The following is an 18826-nucleotide window of genomic DNA, read 5'->3' as shown; positions in this document are numbered from 1 at the left end:
AATATGCATCACTTTGCATTTGTCCACATTAAATTTCATCTGCCACTTGGACGCCCAGTCTTCCAATTTCCTAAGGTCTGCCTGCAATGTTTCACAATCTGCATGTGTTTTAACAACTTTGAACAGCTTAGTGTCATCTGCAAATTTAATCACTTCGCTTTTTGTTAAATAGCATCGGTCCTAATACAGACCCCTGCGGCACTCCATTGATTACTCTCCTCCATTGAGAAAAATGACCATTTAACCCTACCCTCTGTTTTCTGTAAGATAACCAATTCCTAATCCACAACTGAACTTTGCAACCTCAGGAGCCTTTATTAAAAGCTTTCTTAAAATCTAGTTACACTACATCAGCTGGATCATTTTTATCCACGTTTATTCACACCTTCAAAGATGTAGTTATCTCGTCTTTTTTGCGCTTGATGAATCCCTCTACTATGGCGTCTTATGCCAACGCTTGGACGGCTTTCCAACAGTGGTATGCTATAAATTAAGTGGGGCTTGAGAGGATTTCCTTTTCGGTGGTCCTAATTTTTTTCTTTAGGTGGGCCTTGAAACAGGTTTAGCAGTGGCTTCCCTTACAGTTCAGGTTGCAGGCCCTTCATGTTTTAGAGTGCGCAGAGGCGCTAGTTCACTTTCTGATCATCCAGCTGTGTCTAGGTTTTTAAGAGGGGCACTTTGTTTGCAACATCCCTTGCATCTTCCTTTCCCTTTGTGGAATCTTAACATTGTTCTGCAGAGCCTTGGAGAGGCCTAAACTAAACTGAACTAAACTAAACCTTAAGTTTGTATACCGCATCATCTCCACGGAAGTAGAGCTCGACACGGTTTACAGGAATTACTAAAGAAAGGAACTCCAATGGGAAGAAGGAGGGCTTGGTAAAAAGGAAGGAAGGGGGGGGGACTAAGTAGAGTGGGGAGGGAGGAAGTGGTTACATTTTAGAGAAAAGCCAAGTTTTTAAGTGTTTTCTGAAACGTTGGAGTGAGGGCGAACTTCGAAGAGGGGCAGATAAGCTGTTCCATAGCTCGGTGATCCTGAAGAGGAGGGATGTTCCAAGTCTTCCTGTATGGGAGATGCCCTTCAAAGAGGGGAATGACAGTATTAGTTTTTGAGTGGATCTGGTGGAGTTAGGATTCGGGGAGAGCCAAGATAGTGGAAACAGGGGAGGAAGGATGCCGTGTAGAGACTTGAAGGCTAGGCAGGCGCATTTGTAGTGAGCCCTGAGGAGCACTGGGAGCCAGTGAAGCTTAGACAGAAGCGGGGAGATGTGGTCGAATTTGCTCTTTGCGAAGATTAATTTAGCCGCGGTGTTCTGAATCCGCTGAAGTCTGAGAAGACTTTTTTTTGTTAGGCTTATGTAGATGGAGTTGCAGTAGTCCAGTCTAGATAGAATAACGGATTGAACGAGGATAGCAAAGTGTTGTTGGTGGAAGCAGGATCTGACTTTCCTTAGCATGTGAAGGTTGAAAAAGCATTTTTTTACTAAGGAGTTAAGGTGATCGTTGAAGGACAGTGTAGAGTTGATGATGATTCCCAGAACTTTGCTTGAGTGCTCAAGCTGCAGTTTGGTGCCAGAGGATAATGAGATGACGGTGGGCAGCTGATCCAGTTTTGGGCCTAGCCAGAGTAATTTAGTTTTGGTTTCATTAAGTTTCATTTGAACAGTGAGAGCCCAGGATTGGAGATTCGTTATACAGGAGGAGATGTTGTTGGTGAGGTTGGTATCAGTCTCAAGGAGGATAAGGATGTCGTCGGCGTAAGTGTAGAGTGTCTCAAAGGGGGACAGTTGGAGGAGTTTCAGGGAGGACATATAAACATTGAAAAGGATCGGGGATAGAGGTGAACCCTGAGGCCCCATTCAAACCTCTGAAGGATGCTTCTCTTCCAGATCTGACAGGTCAAGACTGTCTTTCTGGTCACCATTGTCTCAACATGGTGCATTAGGCTTTTTAGTGCAGGGTGTCCTTTGTCTGTATTCTGGACGCAGGAGTTTTCTCTATACTGTATCTTCCTCCCTGTCTACTGAAGGTGGTTTCTGCCTTCCATGTCAACCATGAAGTTCGTTTGTCTGTATTTCTTTCCGCAGGCTCGGAGTGAAAGGATCAGATCTTGTGCATGTGGCTGACAGGCGAGTCTTGCTCCTCTGCTTGGAGAGGACTAATGATTTCTGACTATCTGGTCGCCTATTTGTCCTGACTGCTGCTCCTTGCCAGGATCAGCCAGCTGCTAATGCTTCGATTGCTCGAGGAATTCAAATGGACATTTCTGCGACTTCCATCGCCCACGGCAAGCAGCCGCCAATTTTGCTTAACGCCCACTCAGCTGGAAGTGTGGCTGCATCGTGGGCATTGGGTCCTACTCTTCATATCTTTACCCAGTTTTGCCGAGTGGCTTGTTCTCCTGCCACTTTTGGGACCTCAGTGTTGAGGGCAAGCTCTTCTGTCCCTCCCTAGATGTTACCATTGCTTTGGTACTTCACCTAGTATATGGAATCTGAAGGGACATAATAGAATGGAAGATTAGGTTTATATCTTCAGTAATCTTCTTTCTGCTAGTCCCTGTAGGATTCCATACGACCTGTCCTCTCTGTGTGCATTCAGTTGCTTTGATGATTCTCCTTCTGCCTTGATGATTCTCCTTATAGGCTTATATGCATTCCAGCCAGTTGTCAGATCCTGTGGAACATTTTCTGTGAGTATACACATTACTGAAGGCCTTTCTTGGGGTGCTTGTTTCACACAGCAGGTTAGTTCTACATTGTTTCTCAATGTTTTTCTGAGTTGCCTTTGTGCCTGTTTTTAAATTTTTCCTTGCAAGCCCTAACGAAAAAATCAAAGACTCATCGATCTCCTTGAATGGTCAGGACTTCCCTATTGATCACTCCATTAAAATCCTGGGAGTCACCCTAGACCGCCACCTCACCCTAAATGCTCACACAGATTTATTGGTTAAAAAATGCTTTTCGATATTATGGAAACTCAGAACCATCAGAAAATACTTTGATGCAGCATCCTTCCACTTACTGGTTCAATCTTCCATCCTAAGCTTGCTCGATTATTGCAATATCATTTACTTGGGATCCTTCAAAAAAACCATTCTAAGACTCAGAGTCATTCAAAATTTAGCAGTTCGACTGATCTTTGGACTGAAGAAATGGGAACACATAAGCCCCTACTATCAAAAACTCCATTGGCTGCCCCTAGAGACGCGAATCCTGTTTAAGTTCTCTTGTCCGTGTTATAAATTAATATTTGGTCTGGCGCCCACTTACCTAGTTTCCCATTTTAATCTGGCAAGTTCTTTTAGGCCCACACGAAGAATACATCTGTTCACCTATCCGACAATAAAAGCCTGCCACTACAAAAGATTCTTGGACAGAACTCTTGCCTTCCAGGCAGGCAAATGGAACGATTGGCTTAGTAACGTTATCACGCTCTCCTCATCTTACTTCAATTTTAGAAAACTGGTAAAAACGGGTTTGTTCAATTGATTTCTAAACTAAGAATCTATACAGCTCTGCTTATTCAACCAGTAACCCTAAGAACTATATAGCTTTCCGATTCTTTCATTATGTAAGATTGTATTGTTGACTTTGATTATAACCTTTTCGCTGATTGTTTAGCGCTTCTTGCTGTAAACCGCCTCAAACTTCCATGGCTTTGGCAGTATATAAGAATAAAATTATTATTATTATTGTTAATATTGTTAATATTTTGCAGAGCAAACTAGTTCAAGAATTGCTTATGCTTCTGTGGATCCTCCCTTCTACCCCCTTGTCATGGATTTGTCCAGGTATGTTGCTTGGCTTTGGGACTTAATTGGATATGTTTGCTAGCTCTCAGGCTAAGGAGGTGGTGCATGTGCTCAGAAAGTTTGTGGATTTCTGCAACCCCCAGATTGTGAGTTGGGATTGAACACCTAGCATATGGAATCCTACAGGGACTAACAGAAGATTATTGAAGGTATATACCTAATCTTCCAATGTTATGCAACTAGGAGCTAGTTTAGAGTTTCACTAGTGCATGTGTCTAAGTATTTTTCTGGCAGAAAATCCTAACTCGGACTCATAAGTTACCTAGGTATGTGTGTGTGTGTATGAGATAGTATGAGTGTTTGCAGAGACATCTAATCTCTGTTTTCTCAAGGTGTTAGTGTGCTCCTCCATATAGCACTCCACCTGTAAGTCTGAATGACTCTGTTGAATGTTTGTAAGCCTGAGATTCTACTTTAGTGAGGATATTCAGTTTTGCTAAGTGTAGAACCCTGAGTATTTGGGTTAATTTTAAAATTAGGATATTTTGAATGTGCTGTTCTTATTGAACTTTTCAGGTGGTTATGGCAGTTGCTCAACTTTATTGGCATGTGGCACCGAAATCTGAGGCCAGCATTATTGCTAAATCATTGGTGCGCTTACTTCGTAGTCACAGGTGGGTCAAATTTACATTTTTTTTGTCAGTTTTTTTATGCAATAACTTTATTATAACAGAGAAGAAATGTTAATGTTCTGTCGTAAATTGTAATGTAATTTCTAGTGCAATGTATGTAGTGGTCCTGAATGCTAGGGTCTTGTAGAAAACTTTCAATCATGTTTTCCAACTCTACCTCCTTGTCAGGGAACTGCTTCTGCCTCCTCAGTTTGTTTTCTGCAAGCAGGTTGCTCAGAAATGTTTTTGATCTGCTCTGCAATTTTATTATTTTCAGGCATTTTTGCTTAGTGCTCTTTGGAAGCTCGGTGCCTGGTGGGACCTCTGCCTGGGAGAAGACACAGGCTCGCATGGTGGAAGTTTGCTTCTAGCGGGATCAGCCTCTCAGGGGACACACAGCTAGCCAGCCTACAAGTATTTGTTATACCTCAGGGGCCCTCTTCTGCAAAGCTGCTTGCATCCCTGATTCATTCGGATGCTTGAGTGCAGGCTGTGTGGACTCCTTCATGGCTTGGCAGGGACTAACAGTGAGCCAGCTGTTTGGTCCTCCCCCTCTTTCATAGCATGGTTTTCTGGGGGTTAATGTTTAGTCCAACTAGCAGCCTGAAGACCAGATTCATACAGTGAATCTGTCAGACAGATTTCATCTCCCTTTGGTTCCAGCTGAAATCCTATGCTTGAAGCAGGCAGACACTATATTGCACAGTGAGTAAGGCTATTGACGCCTATAGTGCAATTTTTTTTATTATTATTATTATTTTTTTTTTGGGGGGGGGGTTCCTTAAAAGTTGAATTTGAGGGTTTTTGACCTCAGAGACCAGGTCCAAAATGCCTTTCCCCATGATTTATTTCCTTCAGGGACGTCTCCACAGGTTGTTTTTGGCGCAATTTTCTGGCGGCAGATATCTTAGATTTTAAACAATTTTTTTATTTTGCCTCCATCTGCCTCAGAACCCCTCAATTTTGTTCAAAATCAATTGGAATTGACACTTCAGGCCTTTTTACCCCTATATCATGTCAGGTTTGCACTGGCCGGCCGAGGAGCGTCCATGTTCCCCATGCACTAGAACATGTGGGGCAGGGGCAGGAGCCTTGAACTTAGCCTCCTCTGAGGCTTCCAGTGCTAGGATCCCTGCCCCAGGGGAAAAGACCTTTCCCAGGACCCTCTCAATCTGTATTGGCCAAGTGTAGTCTCATGGGAGCCACAGAGCTCAGGAGGACCAGCAGAGGGTCCATTCCGGGGCCAGAGAGACCTTCAGTGCCAGGCTTCATACCAGATTTTGTGAGCCTGACAGGGAATGCTCATTTGAGCTGCCAAGGGTCCTCAATGTCTATTAGCAGCACACCAGTGATGGTGGTACAGGGGTTCCCCCCTCAATGGGTGCCTCGAACAGATGAGGATGCAGACTTGGACCAAGAGGTTTGACCTGTTCTGGACTAGGAGGATAGCAAATCCTATTCCATGCCACCTTTATCCCAGGATGAAGTCTTATTTGCAGTGTCTGCTACTGTGCAAGAGGACAGCGATCAAGAGGAGGGGGTAACACCGGATCAGTGTGAAGACCCCACAATATTCTAATTGTTTAGGATCTCTGCGCTTTTGAACATTATTTCCACCTCACTGCAAGAGTTAAAGCTGGAACTACTCCAGAGACTAGACCCCATGGCATGGCATTATCTGCAGGTTCTGGAGTCGATGACAACGATCATAGAAGTGGTTCTTTTGGCCAGAGCGCACATGAGACCTCTCCAAGACTCCTCTCTCTTGCTGGTCTCCTCAGGTGGACTCGCTACAACAACTGTACTCCTGGTCACAAGGAGCAGCGTGGGTTTGAACCCGCAATCTCAGGGTGCTGCGCCTATAGCTTTAATCACTGCATTGTAACTCTAACCACTGTGCTGAGACTGTAGCTTTAACCACTGCCTCTGTGCACTTGTGAATGAGAGAGAAAAGACAGGTTCCTGAAAAGGTGAGGGCGAAGAGAGGAGAAAGAGAGGGAGATATGCAAGAGTCCAGAGAGAGATGGGAGGAGGGTGTTTAAACAAGGGTCCAGAGAGAGAGAGAGAGAGGGGTGGTCAAGAGAGGAGGCTTTTATGGGTTGGAATCTTATTCTAAAAATAGCATCTTTTATTGTATTTCCCAGTATCTTTCTGTTCATAATTTGGAAACTGTTTGAAACAATGGTAAGCTTAATTGATAAGGGAGGTGTGACACTTACAGGAATGGTAGATGGAATTAGTTTTTATAACTTCTTTGTCCCATCAAGTAGCATACCATCTTGATAAACAATCCAGTCTGGCTGGATAATTAATGTATATGGATTCTGTGCAGGAGTTTTTAAGGTCTATCTGCACTGACATGCCCAAGATCAGATCTATTTAATATAATCTCCAAAGGCTTTTGCTGACATTTGTTAGGCCAACAGAAAATTCTGACAGCTAGCCTTGTAAGGCTGTCAAGATCCATCCTGGCTTAGTAGTCCTAGTGGTGTCCGGTTGGTCTCACAGACCTAGTTCGTCTCCAAAGGGACAAAGGCCTCAGACTTCTGGTCAGCAGGCTTATGGCATGACTCTTGAGTGGGTGGCCCTGACATGCAAGAGTTATTCAGACATTGTTGTTACTACATTGCTCAGAGAGTGGAAGCTGTCCATAGTAGCAGCCTATGCTAAGGCCTGGAAGAGATAATGGTTACTGTGGATGGGCAGACTGGATGGACCATTTGGCCTTTATCTGCCATCATGTTTCTACATAAATTTGAGTCCCGTCTATAGCCTGCCCATCTGAATGCCCCTCTTGTGAATAACCAAATCTCCAATCTACTGACAATGACCCCAGACTACAAAACGTTCAGAAAAGAAATAAAGACCCTACTGTTCAAGAAATTCCTGAAATCGACTTAATACTGTAAGCACCTTCCCATTTCCCCGAAGCATCCTGATCTACCGTATTTTCACTCATATACCGCGCACCCATGTAAAACGCGCACATGGGTATAGCGCACGGGAAACTGTAATTTATGTAAAGAAATTTTTATATACCGCACACACCCATATACCGCACATGCCGCCCCAACTCTCCCGTCGCCGCCCGACTCTCCTTTCGCCCTCCCCAACTCTCCTCTGGCCGCCCCGACTCTCCTTTCGCCCGCCCCGACTCTCCTGTCCCCCCTTGAAGTCCTGTCCCCACCCTGAAAGCCTGATGCCCCCCCGACGTCTGATTCACTCCCCCCGCAGGACCGCTCGCACCTGCACCCCCACCCCAAAGGACCGCTCGCACCCCCACAGCCTCCCCCCACCCCCCCCATCATGGAGAAGCTGCCTACCGTTGTCCTGCTGCTTCCTCTGCCGGCGGTCCCGCCCCTTCTCTGAGCCCTGCGTCTGCGCTGCTTCCTCTTCCGGCGGTCCCGCCCTTTCTCTGACGTCAGAGAAAGGGCAGAACCGCCGGAAGAGGAAGCAGCGCAGAAGCAGGGCTCAGAGAAGGGGTGGGACCGCTGGCAGAGGAAGCAGCAGGACAACGGTAGGCAGCTTCTCCATGTTGGGGGGGGTGGGAAGGCTGTGGGGGTGCGAGCGGTCCTTCGGGGTGGGGGTGCGGGTGCGAGTGCGAGCGGTCCTGCAGGGTGAATCGGACGTCGGGGGTGGGGGGGAACTATGTAAAAAAAAATGTGTACAACACGCTCACGAATATAACGCGCATGGTTATACTCAGTTTGTAAAATTGTGTATAACGCACGCATTATATGCGTGAAAATACAGTACTCTTTATCTCCCCTGGAAATTGCCAGATATCATCTTTTGTAATCCTCCTTGAACCGCAGAGTAATGGCGGAATAGAAATCACTAATGTAATGTAATAACAATTAGGTGCTGTAATACAGTGGTCCCCAACCCTGTCCTGGAGGACCACCAGCCAGTCAGGTTTTCAGTATAGCCCCAATGAATATGAATGGGGTAGATCTGCATGCCTGTCACCTCCATTATATGCAAATCTCTCTCATGCATATTCATTAGGGCTATCCCAAAAACCCAGGGCAGGGTTTGAGACCACTGTGCTAATAGCATGCTCAAGAGTATTTGTACACTTAAGTACTGTCAATTAGTGCATAAATTGAAATGTCTTGTTATAGACTTCCCTTATTTAAGACAAGAAGTAGAGTCACCACCTGCCCATTTCTTTAGGTAGTACAATGCATTGATGTGCTCCAGAATCATTAGCATGGTATCTGAGAACAGGTGGCATCATTAGCTGGCATTGGGTCACTTTATTCCCCCTACCACCTGACCTAGGTTGCTTGACCCTTGTCAGCCACTGGAGTCTTTGGCTTTGACCCAAAGTCACTACCCTTAGGAGCACAAAACAGCAAAACCTGGCCATCCTGGTCCCCATTCTTCAGGTCGTCTGTTCTCTTTTCTTGTTGCAGGTTGCTTTTGCACATTTGCAATCCCTTTTTTTTTTTTTTTGTGGTTGTAGCAAAACCTAGAACAAGCTATTCATGAAAAGAACCCTCAAATGTCAGAGAAGTGAAAAATGGCAAAAATTATTCAAGGGTGGTATAAGAGCCTGATCAACAGTCACAGGAAATGTTTAATTGATAATATTGATGTTTAAAGATATTTATTGTTGAATAAACAACAAAAGACATATTTTGATTATCTTAGATAATTTATTTTTCTCAAGTACTTTAGCAAGATTGTGAGCCTTTGGGACAGTCAGGGAACTCTAAGTACTTTTTCTTCATTTTATTAATATTACTTAATTGCATCTCTTCTGTATCTACTGTAAACCGCTTTGAACCTCACGGTACAGCGGTATACAAGAAATAAAATTATTATTATTAAGAAATAAAATTATTATTATTATTATTAGATATTTATTCAATGGGTTTATCTTTATCTTTTAATAGTGTTTAGAGTAGGATCTATCATGTCTGGAATATAAATTGTGCAAAAATATAGAACCTTGTATCAAACTGCTTTGGATTATCCTAGCATCTTTTTTCCCTCAAGTTTCAAATTGAGCTTTATTCAGTTTTTTTGTAAAGACATCGTGTTTTCTTTGTTTTACTCGTGTGTATTTTTCTTTTTCAATTAATACTTGTACTTTGGTTTCCAGGGAGGTACAGTATATTGTTCTAGAGAATGTTGCAACTATGTCCATTCAAAGAAAGGTATGTATATCTTTTTGTTAAAAACAGGATCGTGAAATGACTGATATACTGTGCAACTAAGCTGTGGCATGTCTATTTTTAGGGTATGTTTGAACCTTTCCTGAAGAGTTTCTATGTAAGGTCAACAGATCCTACTATGATTAAAACACTGAAGGTATGGTTTTGGATTTGTGCAACCAATATACATATGAAGTTTAAGAAATCATTAGTCTACGTCCTACCACTGTAGAACATGTTTCTTGTTAAATCTGAAGCTGTACTGATTTGCATGGTGATAAAACCTGATGGCTAAGTTGTACAAGACAACATGTAGTAGTTTGTTATACCTTATTTCCCCATGTATAGGCCGTGGCCTATACATGGGTTTTACAATCTCCTGCAGTGGGTGCAGTTTCATTATATGAGGTGGCCTATCTAAAGATCAGCCACGGAGTCCCCTGTACCTGTAGCTCCCTCTTGGATGGCTGCTGGCTACCTTCTGCAATGTTGTGGCCAGCGGTGCAGGGCAGGAGCGAACTTTTCAGCATCCAGCCGGCCCTGCGCTGCTTCCTCAATGCCTGCTTTAGGTCTTGCAGGACATTGCAGGCGGCGAAGGTATTTACCGGGGGGGGGGGGGGGGGAGATGAATAGGCTGATTTAGGTTTTAAAACTCTTAGATAAGCCGTGACTAGTAACATGGGGCAGCTTATCTAAGAGTTTTAAAACCTAAATCAGCATTTCCTGCAGCCTTTACATGGGGGCAGCCTATACATGGGGAAATACGGTATATAATTTGTACATATATTTAGACTGTGTCCAAAAAAGATATATCAATTATTGTGCTAAAGGATGCCTAAAGTAGTCTTGGCTACTATTGTTTCTTGTTCTATGCCTTCTTATTTACTTGACAAGCCGAAGGATAAGTGATTGAATTCAAAGCATTTCTTGTCAAATTTTTGTTCTTAAAGTATGTTTACTTTTATGAATTTTATTACATGCAGTCAAAGTATGTTCTTTCTTACAGCTTGAAATTCTGACAAATTTAGCTAATGAAGCAAACATATCAACTGTCCTTCGAGAATTTCAGGTTTGTGAAAAATTCTTCATTTCTAAAATTCACATGAAAGCACAGGGTGAAACACCATTTGTCTTGTCAAATCTTTAGATTTAGTAGGGTTCTTAGTATATGAGGATTTGTTGCAATGAACTGTTTTTGGGTGGTTTTTTTTTTTTTGTTCAAATAAGATTTGCACTTGGTAATCTTGAAATAAGAAATAAAGAAAAAAAAACTTTCATCAGAAAATAGTGATATAATTATCAATACAAATATCGATACATTAATTAAAAGAAAAATTATCCCTAGAAAATGAGCAAAGAAAGCAGTCTTAAACAATTACTTTCAATTATGATTCCTATATCTTTCAACTATACCTGTTTCTGAAACATTACTGATGCACAGGTTTATCCTTCAGAAAATTTTCCAAATGCAAGGGATATAGAAAGCAAACTTTTTAATAAAATATGTGATTAGAAATGTACAAGGATATAAAAAAAAGTGGCATCCATTGCTAGGACTTTGGGCTTTAGCAACAAAAAAAGCCTTCCGTTTTCATTGTGACTGCCTAGCTACATCAGGAAAAATGCTTCATGGTTGTCCAAAAAAAAAAAAAAAAATATATATATATATATATATTTTTTGAAAAATACAGTTCCAAATTTTCTGTTCCGTCTCTGTCTGAAAAGTAACTACCAATATAGCACATTCAGAGATAACATTTAGGGGTCCTTTTACTAAGGCGCGCTAGCTCTAATGCGTCCATAGAATAAAATGGACGCGTTAGCATTTAGCACATGCTAAATCGGCTAGCGTGCCTTAGTAAAAGGACCACTTAGTGATTATTCAAGAAAATTGTGAGTTTTCTAGACTATCTGAATTGTATATCTGGTCATATTGTTTTTCTTCAGCCGCTATTTGAGACCCTCTAAGAAGATAGAAAATAATGACCAAAGAAATACTATAGAATCAATTTGAGAATCTAATATAAGATGATAGGCCAAGCATGCGCACTAAAAAAACGTGTTCCCTGATCTGTCGCGGAAAAACGAGTGCGCATGCGCGCCCCTGGCTCTCACTGTGCACTATGCTCAAGCTGCCGCCATGGCTCCTCTCTCGAACTGCAGCAGGATCGAGAGAGGAGCTGCGGCGGGGGCTTTCAGGACAGAATATGATTACCATGTTTCTTTAGGCAGTCCCGGTTGTTTACTTGGATTCAATGTCAGCATTAGGGTTCGCTGGCCGTCAGCCGTGAGAGCCGGGTGAGGAAGGCCGCCGCAGCCTCGCGGCTAGGTAGGGGGACAACAATCGCGCTTATGCTCAAACCGCCGCCACGACCCCTCTCTCGAACCGCACCAGGATCGAGAGAGGAGCTGCGGCGGGGGCTTGAGCATAAGCGCCATTGTTGTCCCCCTACCTAACCACGAGGCTGCGGCGGCCTTCCTCACCCGGCTCACATTGAATCCAAGTAAACAACCGGGGCTGCCTAAAGAAACAAACTTTCACGATGCTTGGCCCGCCAAACAATTCCTGCCATTGCCGAAATTTGCCCCACCGTTCCTTCCCTTCCTCCATCAGGTACAGTTCAGCTCCGCCTATGTTAAAAGGAGCTGCTTTGAAATTGGAGCCCTGCCGCCACCGTAACACGTTCCCTCTGCCGCGGTCCCAGGATTTAGCGGTATATAAGAAATAAATAACATAACATAACATAACATATGTCAGAGAAGGGGCGGGACCAAGGCAGAGGGGAACGTGCTACGGCAGTGGCAGGGCTCCGATTTCGACGCGGCTCCTTTTAACATTGGTGGATTCACTGCACCTGATGGAGGGAGGGAAGGAAAGGTGGTTGTACGCTGTTGAGCCCCTCTTTGCCCTTAGACCCTCTCCTAACTGCTCCCTCCTGTCTCAGACCACTGGGGGGAGGTGCCTGTCTTCAGCTGCCGGGATGGAGGGAGGGAAGAAGAAAGAAGGGGCCCTGGCAAGCGAGTTATCAAAAGCCAACCATAGCCTGGGACCCCTACATGGTATGATAATGACCAGACAACAAAAGGTAAGAAAAATAATTTTATTTTCTGTTTTGTGATTACAATATGTCAGATTTGAAATGTGTCTTCAGGGAGGCTGCCGCCGCGGCTTTGGACAGAGGGGTACCATTTTCGTGGGAGCCGGCCTTCGGAGAGGCTTGGGACGTGGGGACGGATGCGGGAGGGGCTGCCGCTGCGAAGGGCTTTGGTGGGGGAGCCAGCCAGACCGCGAGTGTGGGGACGTTGTAAGCGCAGATTGGTCAAGGAGCCGCCGCTGCCGAGGCTTTGAAATTGCTCTCCCACCGTCACTCCCTCCCACTCTGCCCCTGCCCAGGTTCAAATGTAGGAGAGGCGGTCATCTAGCACCCGTTAATCTAACGGGCTTAAACACTAGTATTGAATAATATTGTGACAGCGAAAGTGACAGTGACACAAGGGGTCTGTTACCCTCTCAGTCTAGGCCTCTTTGTCTGTAGGAAACAGCTTCCCAAAGCCTTGCTTTGGTAGCTGGCTTGTTTTCTCAGGAGTGGATTATGGGTAGCGAGTCTAGTCCCTGGTGGGGCAGAATCAAAAAGCTGTCATGCAATGCCTGGATCCACCGGGGAGGGAAATCCTGTTCAGTTCCCATGGGAGAAGAGTGAAGGCATGCTCTGCCCCAGAACTTCTGAATGCTTTCAGATTGCATCTGGGAATGATTTAGAAGCCTGTATAATGGCAGCCCCAGAGAGAGTAAGGGAGAGAAGAGGGGAGCTTGAATGGAAGCAGAAGCAGTCTGACCAGGCTCTGGTGCTAAGGTTGCTGAGGATATGGCCAGCTCCTGAAAAGGTACTTCTGTCTGCTCTGACTTTTTCCCCTGACAGACATGATACATAGGCTTCATTCCCTGATTTTGGGTGTGTCAGTTTATCAGAAAAGAAGCTTGGAACTTTTGGGGTTGAGACTCTCAATATGGACATTGAGGGCTGTTTGAGCCTGAACATGGAAGGTGCTAGGTTCTTGGCTTTTCCTTTGTGAAGTATGTGGGCTGAAGTAACATAGTAAATGACAGCAGATAAAGACCCGAATGGTCCTTCTCTATAAATTAATGATTTAATTTAAATCAACCTTTTTATTAGATATTTATGGGCCAGAAACCCAGAGCGCTGCTTGTGTTTAGGTTCCCTCTATAGGAGTCTCCGTCAAAGCTCACTCCAGCCGTTGAAGTCCTCCCCAGCCTATCCTCAACTGAATAGCCATATACAGGACACCGACTGTACAAGTCTGCCAGTACTGGCCTTAATTCTTCAATATATATACCATTAGTTCTGATTAGAGATCCTCTGTGTTCATCCCCAACTACCTCGGCTTTAGAAAATTTCTCAAAACCCACCTCTTCCATGGCCAGGACCCTTATTGCCCCTTCTTAACTAACCAAAACCTCTCCCCCCCTCTACTCTGCTACCTCACCCCCCCCCTTGACCTACTCTTCCCTACTTCTTCCAACCTCATCTACTTCGTTGTCCGCAACTTTGATCAATTGGTATTGAACCGCTTGTAACTCTGTTTAATTGATGTGAACCACCTAGAACTCCCTGGGTATGGCGGTATACAAAAATAAAGTTATTATTATTATTATTATCCTCCTATTTTTTTTGGAACTCTGTCACAGTTTTCCTTTCTACCACATCCCTTGGGAGCGCATTCCAAGCAAAATCACCCACTCTGTAAAGAAGAATTGCCTAATATTACTCTTGAGTCTACCATCCCTCAACCTCAAATTATGCCCTCTGGTTTTACCATTTCCCTTTCTCTGGAAAAGATTTTGTTCTAGTATTTGAACGTCTGAATCATATCTCCCAAGTTTCCAAGTTTTCCAAGTTTATTATATAATTTGATTAATCGTCTATTCCAAATTCTAGGCGATGTACAATTTCTTAAATAATCAAATATGGGTAACAAATCAAACATACATAAATCTAAGCAAATTAAAATAACAAATACAAACATTCCTATACAAAGTTTAAATCAATCAAATTAAATAACCTATACATACGATATCAACACAAAAGGGAAAATTATTAATGGATTACAATCAATGTTTAATTCAATATATTTAAGATAAAAACATTAGGAGGGGAAACAAATATAGTTTGTAATGAAATATTAGATAAAGAGAGACAAAACCATTATATTTATTCACTAAAAGCATCGTTAAAAAGGAAACTCTTAAGTTTGGTCTTGAATTTGTCCCCTGTCCCTCCTTTCCTCTAGGGCAGTGTCTGTCAAATTTTCTCGAGCCGGGGCACAGTAAAGGTAGTGGCCACGGTTTGAGGCACCCGGAAATGCGTGGACACCATCATGATGATATCACGTGCATGCGTGACATCATCACATCGACATCCACGCATGCATAGAGGCCCTCCAGACAGGCCCTGAAATGCCAGTAGGGCTGCCAGCAGGGAAGTCTAACAAATATCAACTGAGTACCCCCAGACCTCCGAAGCTCCACCCTGGACCCACCCAAGCTCTTCCCCAGATCTTGCCCCCTTTACTAATTGTAATGCAATTTTTTCCATTCATTTTTCATATACACACAATATATACAGCAGATATAAATTCTCAAAATTGACATAGTTCAATCACTATATTAAAAATAAAATAATTTTCCCTACCTTTGTTGTCTGGTGACTTTATTTTTCTGTGCTTTTAACTATGTTTCCTGGGCCTATGTTTCCATTAACTGTTTTTCTCTCTTCCTTCACATTCTTTCCTGCATTCATCTTTGGCATTAACTTAACATTCAATTTTTCCATTTTTCTGCTTTCTTCTCAAAATCTACTTTTCTATGCCTTCCCTCCCCGTTTCCATGGTCTGACATCTCTCTCTTTCCCTCCTTACCCCCCCCCCCCCAGTAGTCTGACATCTCTCTTCTTCTCTCCTCCCCCCCAGTAGTCTGACATCTCTCTCCTTCCTTTCCCCCATCCCAGTCTGGTATCTCTCTCTACTACTACTACTACTACTACTACTACTATTACTATTATTATTTCTATAGTGCTACTAGACTCACCTTCTTCCCTTCAATTCCCTGGTCTAGTATCTCTCGCTTACTTTAGTCATCTCTCCTCCACCTTCCCCAATGTAACATTTTTCTCTCCCTTCCTCCTTTCTGCCCCTGCAGTTCATCTCCCTTCCCTTCCTCTTTTCTGGCCCCCCCTTCAAGTCCAACATTTCTCCCTTCTTTCCATGAGTCCAACATTTCTTTCTCTCTTCCTCCTGCATGCTTCTTCTCCGGTCCTCCTTCCCTCCCCTAACCAACATCTCTCTCTCCCTTCCTCCATAAATCCAACTTTTCACTCTCTACCCTCTCCCCCTTCCCCCGAGTGTGACATGTCTCCTTCCCTCCTTTCTGTCCTCCCCATCCATCTCGCCCTCTCCATGAGTCCAACCCTTTCTGCTTCCTGCATGCTTTCTCTCTCTCTCTCTCCTTGCCTCTTCCCTCGAGTGACATCCTTCCTTCCCACCCCATGTCCATTTCTCCCTCTCTCATCACTCTCACTTCTGTAACAATTATCCTTCCTTCCCTCAACCCCACTCACAATTAATATGCTTTCTCCTCATCCACCATCTCACTCTCCCCTCCAGTGTGTAGCATCGTTTCTTTCCCTCCCCTTTTGCCAGGTCCAACAGCACCTCTTCTCCCTTCCCTTTCCCTGTCCCCTGTCCAGCAGCACCTCTTCCTCTCCCCATTTCCAGCAGTACCCCTTCCCCCTGTACAGTAGTACCCCTTCTCCCTTCCCTTTCCCTCCTCCCCTGTCCAGCAGTATTTCTCCTGTCTCTAGCGGCAGCTCAGTGTGTGCTTTTAACTTGGTCACACAGCTGCTGCTAGCATTAATTTAGACGCGATTTCATCAAGCAGCCTCAGGGCCTTTGCTAGGCTGGCCCACCTCTGACGAAAGAGAAAGTTGCATCATCGAAACGGGCCGGCCTAGCAAAGGCACCAAGGCTGCCTGATGAAACCATGTCTAAATTAATGCTAGCAGCAGCTGTGTGGCCAAGTTAAAAGTCCACAGTGAGCTGCTGCTGCTGTTCTGGGGGTGCAGAAAGAAGATGAGGAAGACACTTTTTTTGTTCCTCTGTGTGCTGTGGCACACTTGCAATCTCAGGAGGCACACTTTTGGGATACACTGCTTTAGGCCCTCATAACTGCAAATTTTATCATGTTTTATAATAAGGTCCCCTTTAATTTCCCCTAGGACTCTCCAATTCTTAGCAGACTCTTCTTTCACTCTTCTCTTGAATACCTCTGAGAAATGGATTAACTTGGATATGGACATAGATGGAATTTCTTCTAGCTGCCTGACCCGCCTCCCTCAGATGCAAGGGATATCTGCTGTAACCTCTGCTTTCCAGGAGAAATGGCTCCCTGCTGCTCTCTTGGAGTCCAGAGCTGCATAATTCCTTCCAGCAACATATAAAGGTCTATGCCAGTGTCTCACAAACTGTGTGCTATGGCACAGTAGTATGCTGCAATGAGATTCTGGGTGTCACTACCGGTGCTGGTGCCTCTTCTCCTCTCTGTCCCCCCCCCCCCCAGTGTAGCTTTGTAAATTTAATTTTAAGGTTACCAGATGAAAGGATTTCCAAAACCCAGCAGTTTGTCTGGGTTTTGGAAGGCCCCTGATCTCAGGACTATGTCTGGAGGGCCTCCAAGCATACGCAGACAACGTGATGATGTCACACACATGCATGTGACATCATCAGTTTGCTCGGAGACCCTCTAGATGTGGCCCCGAGTTTAATGTGCTGTAGCTAAAAAAATAAATAAGTAAAAATTGTGCAAGCCTTGTTACATTACATTACATTACATTACGGATTTCTATTCCGTCTATACCTTGCAGTTCAAGGCGGATTACAAAAGATTTGACTGGACATTTTCCAGTGAAGATACAATTTTTTTTTTTTTGTCAGAGGAGAGATAGCTGGATAGATTCGTAAGGGGATTTAGGGGTTGGATAGTAAAATGATTGTGCCAAACTGTGTGATATAGACAAAGAGAATGTAGTTAGAGTAGGTAAGATTACCATCTATTTTAGGGGTCTGTTTGCTTGGAAGGTGTTTAGGTGGGTTATTTGGGGAAGTGATATCTTGAGGTAGGTGAAGAAGGGTTAAGATATTTGGATGAATTTTTTGAAAAGCAGGGTTTGATTTCTTTTCGGAATGTTTTGAAGTCGTCCGATGTTGTCAGCAGATTGGAGATGGAATGGTTGAGTTTTGCTGCTTGTGTTGCCAGAAGGTTGTCAAACATTTTCTTTCGTAGTGTGCCTTTGAGTGGGGGAAAGGCAAAAGGGTTCGGGGTTCTTCTGTGTCTTGAGGTGGAGATCTGGTTTAAGCGGTTGTTTAGGTAGGAAGGGGAGGAGCCGTGTAACGCTTTGAATAATAGGCAGTGGAATTTGAATTGAATTCGTGCTTGTATGGGTAACCAGTGGGAGTCTAAGAAGGCAGTTGTTATGTGATCATATTTTCTGAGTGAGTAGATCAGTCTGAGGACGGTGTTTTGTATGGTCTGGAGTCTTTTTATCATAGTGGCTGGACAAGGAAGATAGAGGGAGTTACAGTAGTCTAGCAGACCTAAGACTAGACCTAAGACCTCTCAACACATCTCTGGTTCTTGTGGTGCAATGGATGAACTATCCAGAGATCCTTATTGCTTTGCAATGTGGTACAGTGGTCAGGGAACAGGAACTAAACTAAACTAAACCTTAGGTGTGTATACCGCATCCTCTCCACAATTGTAGAGCTCGGCACGGTTTACAAGAGTTGGGAGAAAAAGGAACTCCAATGAAGGTTAAAGGATATAGTGAGAAGAATATTTGGAGGGCTTAGGATGCCAAAGATGGAGTAAGTATTACATTTTTGAAAACAGCCAGGTTTTCAGATGTTTGCGGAAGAGTTGGAGAGAGCTCAGGATCAGAAAGGGGGAGGTAAGGTTGTTCCAGAGCTCAGTGAATCTGAAGAGGAGGGAGGTTCCTAGTTTTCCTGCACGGGAAATGCCTTTTAATGAAGGAAAGGATAGTTTTAGTTTGTGAGTGGGTCTGGTTGTATTAAGATTTGTGGAGTTCCAGGAAAGTGGGATAAAGGGAGGGAGGATGCCGTGAAGGATTTTGAAAGTTAGACAGGCGCATTTAAAGTGGACCCTGGCG

The 18826-nt window shown here is 44.0% G+C and overlaps 1 protein-coding gene across 2 annotated transcripts in view; it reads left to right on the top strand.

The window, feature by feature from the left end:
- AP3B1 (adaptor related protein complex 3 subunit beta 1) overlaps window positions 1-18826 on the top strand; it is a 516639-nt gene that overhangs the window by 179197 nt on the left and 318616 nt on the right. For both annotated transcript variants that reach the window (XM_033929417.1, XM_033929426.1), the window contains exons 9-12: window positions 4331-4428; window positions 9536-9590; window positions 9673-9744; window positions 10594-10656. In XM_033929417.1, the coding sequence (XP_033785308.1) occupies window positions 4331-4428; window positions 9536-9590; window positions 9673-9744; window positions 10594-10656 (288 nt within the window). The remainder of the gene's footprint in view (window positions 1-4330; window positions 4429-9535; window positions 9591-9672; window positions 9745-10593; window positions 10657-18826) is intronic.

This window comes from Geotrypetes seraphini, chromosome 1, assembly GCF_902459505.1.
Source record: "Geotrypetes seraphini chromosome 1, aGeoSer1.1, whole genome shotgun sequence".
In the NCBI taxonomy this organism is placed as follows: domain Eukaryota; kingdom Metazoa; phylum Chordata; class Amphibia; order Gymnophiona; family Dermophiidae; genus Geotrypetes; species Geotrypetes seraphini.
Note: the sequence above shows the minus strand (reverse complement) of the source record. Positions and strands in the feature narration are given on the sequence as shown.